Below are 11,366 nucleotides of genomic sequence, written 5' to 3' on the forward strand. Positions count from 1 at the left end.
GACTCTGCTGGGACACACAGTACTGCTCCTGGCTGCATCGAGTAGTACAAACAAGTATGGATGTGCATTTCTATAAGTGGAGACCCTGAGCTGTTGGGTGACATAGCCACAAAGTCACATAGTTTGGGGTGTTGGGCCTGACGCTTGTGTTCCTGCTGCTGGGCACCGCTTCTCAAACCCCACCTCTCAGGGCAGCGGGAAAGGCACCCACCACTCCTGGTGACTGGAAAGTACCCAGGAGCAGTCATCAGCAAAGACGACATCTCTTTGAAGCCCAGATCTGGCTTAGAAATTCATGGAAACGTTGGGTTCATCAGAATGTATCTGCTTTCAATTCCTTACCAGCTCTTATGTTTCCTCCCAATTGTTGAGTGGAATGGGCTTGCAGGCAGGTCCACCATACGTATCCCGCAGCTTTGTGTGTCTGCACAGTGACCCATGGACCCCGGGTAGAGAAGCATGGGATGATACCGTGGTGAACGGAACACGATGCCCTCTAGCCAGTGATGGGCTGCACCCCCCGAGTGTTCACCGTAGAGTGGAGGTGGGGGGCAAGTGGAATTTTGACCTTTGGGGCCAGAGCCTGGGATTTTTTTTTTCTGATGCTTCCATCCCTCCTCACTAGGACATTCACCACGGCAATGGCACCCAGCAAGCGTTTTACAATGATCCCTCTGTGCTCTACATCTCCCTGCATCGCTACGACAACGGGAACTTCTTTCCAGGCTCGGGGGCCCCTGAAGAGGTAAGGTTCCTGGGCTCAAACGTGGGGCCCCTTGGGGAGGTGGCAGAACAGGACCCGGCAGGGAGCCCCGGAGGCCTGTGGTGGTGCTGGGTCCCCAGGGAGTCTGGGCTCCTAGTGGGAGGACCACACAGGCCAATTGCCCCTCCATGCAGAGCAGCGGTGAGTGGAGCGAGGGCTGGAATCAGGGCTGAGGGTGGGGGCGGCGATGTCTGGGATCCCCAGGCAGTAAGAATAACCCCTCCCCCACCGTGCTGCCAGGTTGGCGGAGGGCCGGGCGTGGGGTACAATGTGAACGTGGCATGGACGGGAGGTGTGGACCCCCCCATCGGAGACGTGGAGTACCTAACGGCCTTCAGGTGGGGACTGAGAAGGGCCAAGGGTGGGGTGGGAGCCCCCTGGGCCCTGCCATGGTGGGGCAGAAGGCACTCAGTTTGGTGCAGGTGGAGGGGGTTGTCTCTGGGTGGGTTAGAGAGCTAGGTGAGGCCTGGCCTAGCCACCCGCCCGGGTCAGCTTGGTCCCTCTCCTTTTGCAGGACAGTGGTGATGCCCATTGCCCACGAGTTCTCACCTGATGTGGTCCTGGTCTCTGCCGGGTTTGATGCTGTTGAGGGACACCTGTCTCCACTGGGTGGCTACTCTGTCACCGCCAGATGTGAGTGCTGGGGGATGGAGGGAGGTTGAGGAGCAGTGAGGAGGGGGTTGAGTGGGGACACAGAGCAGGAAGGAACTGGTACTGCAGAGGCTGGGATGATGGACGCAGGGTTGGGGGGCAGGTCCGAGACTTGGAATCATCTTGGCAGGAGCCTCCCGCTCTCCCTCTGCCTGTCTTGGACTTGGGGACAAGCAGGTGGGTGTGGGGTAGCAGAGGGTACGTCTCCTCCCAGATCATAGGGATAGAGCTTGTTGATCCCTTGTGTTTCAGTGGTGCTCCTTGGGACGTATAATTGGAATTTTTAAAAATCTCATCTGTTGTTTTATCTTTAATGGAGCATTTAGTCCATTGACATTAAATTTCATTATGGAGATGTATTGGGGCTTAAATCTGCCATCTTATTTTCTGCTATTTGTTCCACCTCTTGTGTTTATTTTCTCTTCTTCCTTACCTTCTCCTGTTTTTTTTTTTTGTTGTTGTTTGTTTTCTTTCTTTCTTCTTCCTCCCTTCACCCATCCCTAAAGGCTTTGGCCACTTGACCAGGCAGCTGATGACTCTGGCAGGGGGCCGGGTGGTGCTGGCCCTGGAGGGAGGCCACGACTTGACCGCCATCTGTGATGCCTCTGAGGCCTGTGTCTCAGCTCTGCTCAGTGTAGAGGTAAGGGGTACAGGGAGGCAGTGGGGGTGAGGGGCCAGGGAGAGGCTAGTAAGGGAGGGCCCCTTTCTTGATCAAGCAACACTGATCAAGAAGGTGGGAAGGTTTTCCTGGGTCCTGAAGACAGCTGCTGGCCAGGGAGGGCTTTCTGACCCAGGGTTCCTCCAGAAAGCTAGGTCTGCCCCAATCATGGGAGATCTCTGGGGCCGAATGTGGGGTGTTTAGGGGACTAGGCTCCACCCTGGCTCTCACTCCCCACCATGAGCCTTCTCTTCTTTCCCCTTCCAGCTGCAGCCCTTGGATGAGGCAATCTTGCAACAAAAGCCCAACATCAACGCAGTGGCCACGCTAGAGAAAGTCATCGAGATCCAGAGTGCGTGAGATGAGGCTCAGACCTCAGCCAGCCAAGGGGGCAGAAGCTTACAGGCCTACCAGGGCTGGGGATGTAGTATGGGGCTCTCTGTCCTCCCTGACCCCTGCTTGCCCCTTGTCCACAGGCAAACACTGGAGCTGCGTCCAGAGGTTCGCCGCTGGTCTAGGCCGTTCCCTGCGGGAGGCTCAGGCAGGTGAGACAGAGGAGGCAGAGACTGTGAGCGCCATGGCCTTGCTGTCAGTGGGGGCCGAGCAGGCCCAGGCTGCTGCAGCCCGGGAGCACAGCCCCAGGTAAGCTTCCTTTCTGACTTCTGCCCTTGCCCAAGCTGGTGCCCCTACCTCAGTGCCCACCCCCCTCAATCACCCTGTGCTTGTTCCTCCAGGCCGCCAGAGGAGCCCATGGAACAGGAGCCTGCCCTGTGACACCCTGGCCCCCAATCCTCTGGGCTTCATCATTGTGATTTTGTTTATTTTTTCTATTAAAAACAAAAAGTCACACATTCAACAACGTGTGCCGTGTGGGTCTCTCAGCCTTGCCCCCCTGCTCCTCCAAGCTGTCTTGGGCCTCGCCCCCAACTTCCCACAGCGTGGCCCACGTCTCCATTCTAGAAGTCTGCTTCCCCTGTAAGGCGTGTGTGGGGGGTGCCCTTTCCAGCCCCTCATCCGTGTTGTGTCCCATGCCCACTTTCCCGCAGGCTATCCTTTTCCTCCTTGGGGCCTGGGCCAGTTTAAGGTGGGCATGGGGGCCCAGATAGTACCGTCTGGTTTTGGGGTCTCCCTGACGGAACAGGGAACAGTAAGTTTGGTGCCTTGGCTTCAGTTGACTTGGGGGGAAATGCCTTAATTTCACCCTCCTTCCCTCTCCCAACCTCGGGGGAAGATCAGGAAGGTTGCTTTACAGTGTGAGACAGAGCGGAAGGGAGGTGGTCTCCCACCCTGCAGTTCCCCACCCTTTTCCCTCTTTGTCGTCCTCACCATCTCCGCATAGACCCCTTTCCCCTCCTTTCTCCTGGCCTCAGCACTGAGGGGAGGGCTTCTGCCCCAAGAGGTGGGCCTGTGGTCTGTGGGCCAGGCAATCTTACTTCATGCTTCTCCTGGCCTGTTTTCCGTTCCCAGGGGCTGGAGAGGGTCAGAGTGGAGATGGGATGGGGCGGGACTCCTAGGTTCTGTGGGACTGGGGGAGCTGCAGAACCAGGCCTGCTCTCTGCCTTACTCTTTTGGCTTCCCTGGCCCTCTGCTGGCACAGCCTGGGGAGGGGGAGGTGATCCCTGCAGGGGGACCCCAGGCTGGTGAGAGACCCACTGCTGTTCAGGACCACATTACCCCAGCCATCCAGCAGGCCATGAGAAGGGTCAGTGGCCCACCTCCCTCCTGGGGCCTTTGACCCTGAAGCCCAGGGATGGTGAGGGTAGGGGTTCTAGAAGGGGCAAGGCCAGAACCCAGGAACCCAGGAATCTGCCCTCAGCTATAGCTTCCCTTCCTCCTGGGCTTCCTCTGCTGGTCACTAGCCCAAGGGAGCTAAGAGGGAGGGACTGAATAGCACCCTTTCTCTTTCCCAGGAGCCCAGCCTAGCCCTCTGTTTAAGAGGTTGGGGAGCTCATAAGTCTTCTAGGGAATACAGTCTAGCCTGTAGGAAACCAAAGATGAGAAGCGGTTCCCAGGGGGCTGAGTCTTCCTCCCTCTTCCTCCCAACACCACACATAATTTCTTTCCACCCCATCCTGAGGGCCTCACCTGTTTACATATTTATTATCCTAATGGGGGCCTGAGTAGGATTGAGGGAGCTAGGAGAGGGCCAGGAGTCCCACCACCATTGGCTCATTGTGTGCTGTGTCTTGTGTATTGTTAGTGTGTTCTAGATCCTCCTGGGGGATGCAGTTGGGGCTAGGCCTAGTGTAGCAAGTCTCTCCTTGCTGAGCCCCAGCTCCGGGCCCTTAACCCTCCCTCTCCCCATGGCTGGTCTGGTTCTCATGTAACCCCACTCCTTGCTTTGTCTCCCTGGATATGGATTTCAGTTAAGTATTTTGTAATCTGTTAACACTGTGTGTCCTTATGTAAATAAACTTGTTTCTGGCAGTGCCTTCTGGGGCTGTTGTCTCTCTTCTCTGGGCTTCCAAATGGAATAGAGGTTCTTATTCCCCATCCTGGCCCAAAAAACTGCTCTGCTTTTCTCCAGTCCCTGGAGTAGCCAATTTAGGAAACAATTTAGGGAGCAGTGTCTCTGTCCTCAGAGGTTAGAGACGAGGTTTCACCAAACCTAGCCATAGCCTTTCATGGGACCTCTCTTGTGGCCTAGGTGGTGATGCTGGGGAGAGGGCCCAGGCGGAAGGTCTCCGTGGAAACGGGTGTGGGGGGTGCAGAACAGGTGGCCTGGCGAGGGTCTCACTTGGGACACACGCAGGCAAGATCAGTGGAAATGTGCGCATAGGCAAGAAAAGAATCCGGAAGTGTTCAAGGGCTTTATTGGGGCTGTTCTGAGCCCCTCACAGTGTTACAGGAGCCCATTGGTCTTGATGTTGCCTTAGCTCCCTGGGAGCTCAGAGGGGGAAGGCAGGATGACCAGCCTTTCTGGGAGGAGAGAAGGCCCTTCTCTGGGGCTAAGACCAGATGACGGAGCAGTGGGAGACTGAGGATGAGCAAGGCCTGCTGGGAGCTGGAAAGGGAATGGGGCTGCCTTCCGGAGTGTGGAGATCACGGAGTATTGGCTTTTTGGGGTGGGGAATGCAAATGGGAACAGGAAGCACTTGAAGTCAAGAAGAGCGGACAGGTGGTGTTTCGTGGGCACTGAACGTGTACACCACCCAGGGCACGAGGGCCAGGACCAGGCATGGCCACAGGGTGTACTTGAGGAAATTGAAGATGTAGAAAAGGCTGATCTGAGGGGGGTGGCCCAGCCAGTCCAGGGGGCCCAGCAGCCCCATGGCCAGCACAAGGCAGGCTATCTTCTGGCCATATCCCAAGTATGCCCGCCGTACCTGGGCATAGCAGGGAGAATGCAGGGCGATGCCCAGACCCAGGGCGGCCCCTGAGTCGCGGCTCAGGGAGGCAAAGGGCCGGCTATCCACGTGCACCCACTCAGGCCGCTCACACCACTTGGAGGCCAGGCTGATGGACCTATGGGGAGGAGGGTCTTTGCCAGGAAAGATTCCCCTCGAAGCATGAGGACCAATGGCTTTTAGCTCCTTTGGAGTCTACCCCCATGTTCTGCTGTGACCCCGGGAGAGTCTATTTGTGAAAAGGAACGTGTCCCCTTTTAGCTACAGCAAACCAGGGACCTACCAAGGCTAGGTAAAGGCGAAGCAGGACAGGCCCCAGCCTGCCCAAGCTTCAAAGCAGGACTTACCAAGAAAGATCCAGGCCCAGTGTAAAGAGGGTCCAATAGATGAGGCTGGCACCCAGCAAAAGGGCCAGTGAGGTCAATCCATAGAAGCTTAGCTCCCGCTCCGTGGGCACGCGGGGGGTCATGAGCCAGCCCAGGACAGCACCTAGAGAAGTGGGGTAACAGCAGCTTCAAGGGGTTTGGGGATATGAACCCCCTGAGCTGTAGGGCAGCTTGGCAAAATAGTCTGAGCTGTAAGGGCACCTTGGGGTCCACTGTACGAAGGGAAGATCCTATACCGGTCCTCCCACTGCCGAGGCACCCCCAGGCCCACCCTGGGGCCCCAGGTGCTCACCAGTTATTAAGCCACCCAACACCTGGTGAGGGAAATGTGCTAAGAGGAAGATCCGGGACAGGCCGACCGCCAATAGGAAGGTGCAGTAAGCCAGGCTGGGTATCATCCTTACCCAGTGGCTACAAAGAAAAGCAAACAGTTCAGGGGGTGTCCATACACAGCTCGGCTTCCCCCAGCACTCAAGCACTTCATGGTTTGACCAAATACCCCAAGGCCCCCAGAACTCCAGCTCCCAGGCTGCCCTGCTGCTGGGTTTTTTGGATCCAGAGATTGGGGGGATGGTAGGCAATGCCGAGGTGTACCTGTGGGTCCTCGTGGCCAGCTGGGAAGAGATGGCCGTCATGATGGGCCAGAGGGCGGCTCCTGTGATCATGCAGTGTCCAGAAGGGCTGCCTGCCAGGGGATCCAGAAGCTTGAGGTGAGAGCATGAGCGTGGAACTCAGGAGCCCCTGGTGATAGCTGAATGCAGTTGCCATTGCACACGTCCCCCTCACCCCCACCGCTGCCCCTACCCCGCCCCACCTTGGTCCAGGCTCCCTCGGCCCTGCAGCCTACTTCACCGCTGCCTGAGCCCACTGCACTCAGGTTTCTGCTTTGCCCTGTATCTCTTGGCTCTACTCAAAACAGGGTGGTTAGCTGCACTCTGGCCTGGGTGCTCTCCTCCCAGAATTCAACTCAGTCTTCCCGGGCTCTCTTTGTTCTCTGGATCAGTAACAGAGGGGCTGGGTGTCTGGGTAGGCCACCATGGCTAAAAAGCACTCTGAAACACTCACCAAACCCTAACCACACCAGGACAGGGAGGTTTGGGGCTTCCCACCTGGACCAGTTTCACAAGAAGAGGGGAACTGGTGAACCTGGGCTGGGGCCTGGCTGTAGTACCCAGACTCATGGACCCACCAAAAGGGCCTGTCTCCAAACAGAAACCTAGAAGAGAACAGATGCAAGATGACATTACACGCACATGCAGCCAGGGGAACAGGCAGGGAGCAAAAAGATGTTTTTGGAAGGCCTGCATGGTGGAGTCTGCAGGGGAGTCCAATTCTGTGCATTACCTTGCAGTGATTTTTTTTTTTTAACTTTGGAAGAGAATGCACGCTATTTTTAAAGAAGTGATGAGGAGACAAGAGACCATGTGTGTGCACATGTGTGCAAGTGCACACTCAGAAATGTTCATTAGTTTCATTCTTACCCCACTGCAAGGCCAGCCCTACTCTTCTCACTCCTAGTGAGCCTGGGACCTGCCTCTTTTGCTCCCAGACCCCTACTCATGCTCCTATTTCTCCCTCTTCCTATTCCCCAAATTCCAGCCTCAATTACCTACATGTGAACTCTTTAGGTGGGTCTCCGGTGTTTGAAACCAGGAAAGGGAAATGGACAGAGGAAACTGAGAAAGAACAAGGAGGACCAAAAGCTCAAGTTCCCCTGGCCTGGCAGGTGCTTCGCTGGACCCTGGGAAACAGCACACAGAAGAGGCTATGCTGCTGGGACCAGAAAGAGAAAAGATGGCAGACCAGAAAAGATGCTGCTGGGGAGGGACACGAGAAAGGGAGCTGCCTCTCCTTGCCACCAGGTTCACACACCAGGTGCTCCAAACACACTTAGGAAATGAACAAGGGCTTTGTCACGTGGGGGAGGAGCACTGAATGTGTCTACCCAACAGAGCTCACAGAGACTCTGAGCAGAGAGAGAACACAAAGCAAAGGCAATTAGGCAAAAAGGAAATGGTGAGACCGTTGCTTTTTCCTTTTCAGGAGGGATGAAACTCTTGCAGAGAAGAGTGGAGGGGAGGGTAACTCCTATTTTGTTTTTCAGCAAGTCATTTCAGCCTGTTCAAATGTCTCCTCTGAACTCCCCTCCCCCAGGCAAGGCATCAGGCAACAGGGGATGAGGTGAATGGGGAGGAGCAGCTCACACCCAGAGGGAGGCATAGCTCCCCTCTTCACCCCTGAGAGAACAGGTGGCACCAAGAGATAAGCCCTGGGGGCCCCACACACTTGGCCTGGGATTCCCAGCTTCTAAGTCTGTGTGAGGAGCCCACTAGTAAACGGAGGAGAAAAGGAAGGAGCAAGTGTTCCCTGGGAGGCAGTGCTTTTCAAGTATTACTAGGCACTCCAATTACCTGAGGTGTTTGATAAAATGCAGATTCTGATTCAGTAGCTCTGGCCTGGGGCTTGAGATCTTGCACTTCTAGCAAGTTTGCCAGGGCTTCCCAAGCTGCTGGTCCTGGTCCAGGAAATGCACCTTAATTCTCCAGCACCTTAGCAGCTATTGTGAAGCCTGGCACAAAGCATGCTTCTTAGCAACTATGTCAAATAAATGAATGACTAGATGAATGAAAGCGTGAGCTGAGAAGCAGGACTTTTTGCTACTTAAGCTGCCCTAGCCTCTTCTTAAAATACAGATTCCCAACCCTTTCCCTGAAATTTCTAAGTCTGTATGTCTGAAGTGGGATGAGGTACTGCATTCTAAAGGCGCCTCTTAGGTGATTTCTCTGGTCAGGCCTGTTTGAGAAATACGGGTTTAATGAGTAACATGGGGACTGTGAGGTCTGAGGCCAAGATGCACAGTGATGCTCAAAGGAAAAAAGTCAGGGGACACGGGGTAGGGGACAGGAGGTCTTAAGGCTATGGGTTCAGTGGGGCGGGTTGGCGGGGGATGTCCGAGCCTTTAAGGCACCTGCTTAGAGAGATCAGGGCTTGCCCAGGACTCAGGGCCCTAGGGGTTGGGGGGCCAGGGCGCCGAGGGCTTCGCTGTCTCACCACTTGAAGACGAGGTTGAGCCACTCGGTGATGAGGCTGATCCAGAGCACTGCGATGCCCACGCGGCGGGAAGCGTAGTAGGCCGCGGGGAAGTAGAACAGAAAGAGGCTCTTGGGATCGCCCAGAAAGGTGACCCAGAGCCACACGTTCTCCAACCAAGGCAGTTGGTTTTGCAGTGCCTCGGCCATCGCGATGCCCGCGCCCAGCGTGGACTCCATGACGACCCAGGGGCCGGCCGGGCGGGTTTACGCTCTAAGGCGGAAGCCGAGGAGTGTCGGAAACAAGGAAGCGGCTCCCCACTGCGGCCCAAAGCCCACCTCTCTGAGCCCCCGGCTCCGCCCCCTGCCCGCGGCCGGCGCAGAGCCCCGCCTCCTGCCCCGCCCCTCAGCAGTCCCAGACTCGCGCGAGCCGGGCCTTTAGCCGGTACCGTTTCCTCCAGTGCTCTTCCCGGGCCTTCCTTTCTACTGGGCAGCGCAGGGGACAAATCTTTGCGAAGGCGTTTCCGCAGAGCCCCACGTGGCCGCTGTTGCCGGCACGTGGGCATTGGGCGCAGAGGCGGCTCTCGCTGCTGTTCCGGGTCAAAGGAAGGACTGACTTGCGGGTCGGCAACGCGCCCGGTGTTCTTGCTTTGCCGCTGCGAGGTGGATGTGTTATCACCGACAAGTGGATTCCTTCCGTACCAGACCTCTTTTCTCCGGTACCGCTACCCTCCAGAGATATTCTGAGATTTCATGAAGAGAAGGCTACGGGCACTGCTTCATCGGCATTGCCAGGCATTGCCGGTCAGCGCTGAAGCGGGACCTTAAATTTACGTACACCTCTAATCAGACCATGCTCTTCTCCCCCAGCCCAAGAATCTTCCGCCCAAATTCATCCGTTATTGATTTGGAAGCTGACAGATAAGCCTCTTAATTTTGAGGAGTCTTCTGTAAACACTTGCGAATTCTTACACGTAGCAGTCTAAGTCACACTTCCTCCCACTTCTAAGCTGGCTTTACCTTCCTCCTTTCATTTCTTTGCCTTCCAAAACCCCGATGGGCAGGTAAAACCGTGAGGTAGTAGCTGGGTTGGTATGGGAAGAGGAGGGGCACACACCCACGACAAAATTTGGAATAATCTTCTCCAGGAACACACACACAAAATAGAAACCTCAGCTATTCTAGGCGAGGTTCTGCCTAGAGGCAGAGCTGGGGTGGGAGACTGTTGAGTGGCTCCCCAGTTCTTCCTACCTCAAGCAACTTTTTTCTTGGAGAGTTTTCTGATGGGTGGATGAAATTGAGAATGTAAATATGGTTCTTGGAAAGAGATTAATTTCACGGGCGCCTGGGTGGCTCAGTGGGTTAAAGCCTCTGCCTTCAGCTCAGGTCATGGTCCCAGGGTCCTGGGATCGAGGCCCACATTGGGCTCTCTGCTCAGCAGGGAGCCTATTTCCTCCTCTCTCTCTGACTGCCTCTCTGCCTACTTGTGATCGCTCTCTCTGTCAAATAAATAAATAAATAAAAGATTAATTTCACTAATTAAAAAGGTGTGGGGAAGGGAAGCTGGATACAAATGTCATTTCACTTCCTTGCTAAATGTTTTTCAATTGCCCCAAGGAGAAAGCCTACATTTTCTAGGTCTTTAAAAGTTTGCTCAGGCTCTACCAAGACAACCTTAACCAGCCTACCCCCACAACTCCATTTCATCATATCTCTGAACTACTTTATGTTCCTTGAAATCACCAGTCTCTCTCTCCTTTTAGAGATCATGCTAGTCTTTTAGGTCTCAGATTTTTTCACTTCCTCTAGGAAGCTTTTCCTAACAGTACCTGACAGTCATATATATGAAAACCTATAATCATGCTACCATATAAAAAGTGGAGCAGCAGTTACATGTGACTTGAGAGGGTCAGGCTTGAAAGTTCTCTGAAAAAACACAACTAAGAAGGAGCAGTATATTTATTCCTATTACAATGATTGTACTACTATACACCCAATATTGAGAAGTTGATGTCTCTTGCAGGGCAAGGAAACACTTTTGAACTGTGTTCAGGTTAAGTAGGACCAGGGCTGGCCCTTTGCCTCTGTCTGGACTAGAGAAAGGTCAGCCTATTGTTGGTCAGATATGAGACTCCAGAATTTCCATGGAGGGAGGGGCAGTAGGTGGATTAGGGATAGAAACTGGTGATGACAGGGCTTGAAAATTGCATCTTGCATGTTTAAACTTTCATACGTCAGATGGACACTAATGGGGGAGGGCCAAAACTCCTGCCCCAAGGCCACCTTTGTCACTACTGCTTCTCATTCCTGCCCTTTGCCTGGCTTTCTAGAGAGGGCAAGATGGGAAATGGGGAAACCTCTCAAGTTCCAAGGGTGATGGGTGATCATGGAGGAACAACAATTTATTAAAGACCTACTACATACCATTCATTTGTACACATCATCTCACTAAAAAATACTCTAGACAGTATTATTTAGTATAGCAGAGCAGTAAATAGCACCATCTTTGTAAATTGTATTTGTCAGGCAGAC

General features: G+C 54.5%; 2 protein-coding genes across 11 annotated transcripts in view; one reads left to right on the forward strand and one right to left on the reverse strand.

Moving 5' to 3' along the window:
* Positions 1-2,931, forward strand: part of HDAC5 (histone deacetylase 5) — a 36,517-nt gene extending 33,586 nt beyond the window's left edge. For all 7 annotated transcript variants that reach the window (XM_059147533.1, XM_059147529.1, XM_059147531.1 and 4 more), the window contains 7 exons: positions 626-745; positions 1,004-1,101; positions 1,278-1,396; positions 1,921-2,054; positions 2,340-2,424; positions 2,549-2,714; positions 2,807-2,931. In XM_059147533.1, coding sequence (XP_059003516.1) covers positions 626-745; positions 1,004-1,101; positions 1,278-1,396; positions 1,921-2,054; positions 2,340-2,424; positions 2,549-2,714; positions 2,807-2,846 — 762 coding nt within the window. In that variant the 3' untranslated portion in view covers positions 2,847-2,931. The remainder of the gene's footprint in view (positions 1-625; positions 746-1,003; positions 1,102-1,277; positions 1,397-1,920; positions 2,055-2,339; positions 2,425-2,548; positions 2,715-2,806) is intronic.
* Positions 2,932-4,868: 1,937 nt separating this feature from the next.
* On the reverse strand, positions 4,869-9,392 carry G6PC3 (glucose-6-phosphatase catalytic subunit 3). Of its 4 annotated transcripts, none has more exons than XM_059147537.1 (7): positions 9,284-9,392; positions 8,857-9,108; positions 6,915-7,021; positions 6,400-6,490; positions 6,098-6,216; positions 5,767-5,908; positions 4,869-5,537 (listed from the first exon to the last, which is right to left on the reverse strand). In XM_059147537.1, the coding sequence occupies exons 2-7, from the start codon at positions 9,072-9,074 to the stop codon at positions 5,174-5,176; spliced, it is 1,041 nt and encodes a 346-aa protein (XP_059003520.1). In that variant the 5' UTR covers positions 9,075-9,108; positions 9,284-9,392; the 3' UTR covers positions 4,869-5,173. The 4 variants fall into 4 exon arrangements, with proteins under 4 accessions (XP_059003520.1, XP_059003521.1, XP_059003522.1 ...); XM_059147538.1 differs by lacking the exon at positions 9,284-9,392 and adding an exon at positions 8,217-8,374 and having other exon boundaries at positions 8,857-8,994; XM_059147539.1 differs by lacking the exon at positions 8,857-9,108 and having other exon boundaries at positions 9,284-9,304.
* Between the last annotated feature and the right edge of the window lie 1,974 nt (positions 9,393-11,366).

Source organism: Mustela lutreola, chromosome 15 (assembly GCF_030435805.1).
Source record: "Mustela lutreola isolate mMusLut2 chromosome 15, mMusLut2.pri, whole genome shotgun sequence".
Lineage (NCBI taxonomy): Eukaryota > Metazoa > Chordata > Mammalia > Carnivora > Mustelidae > Mustela > Mustela lutreola.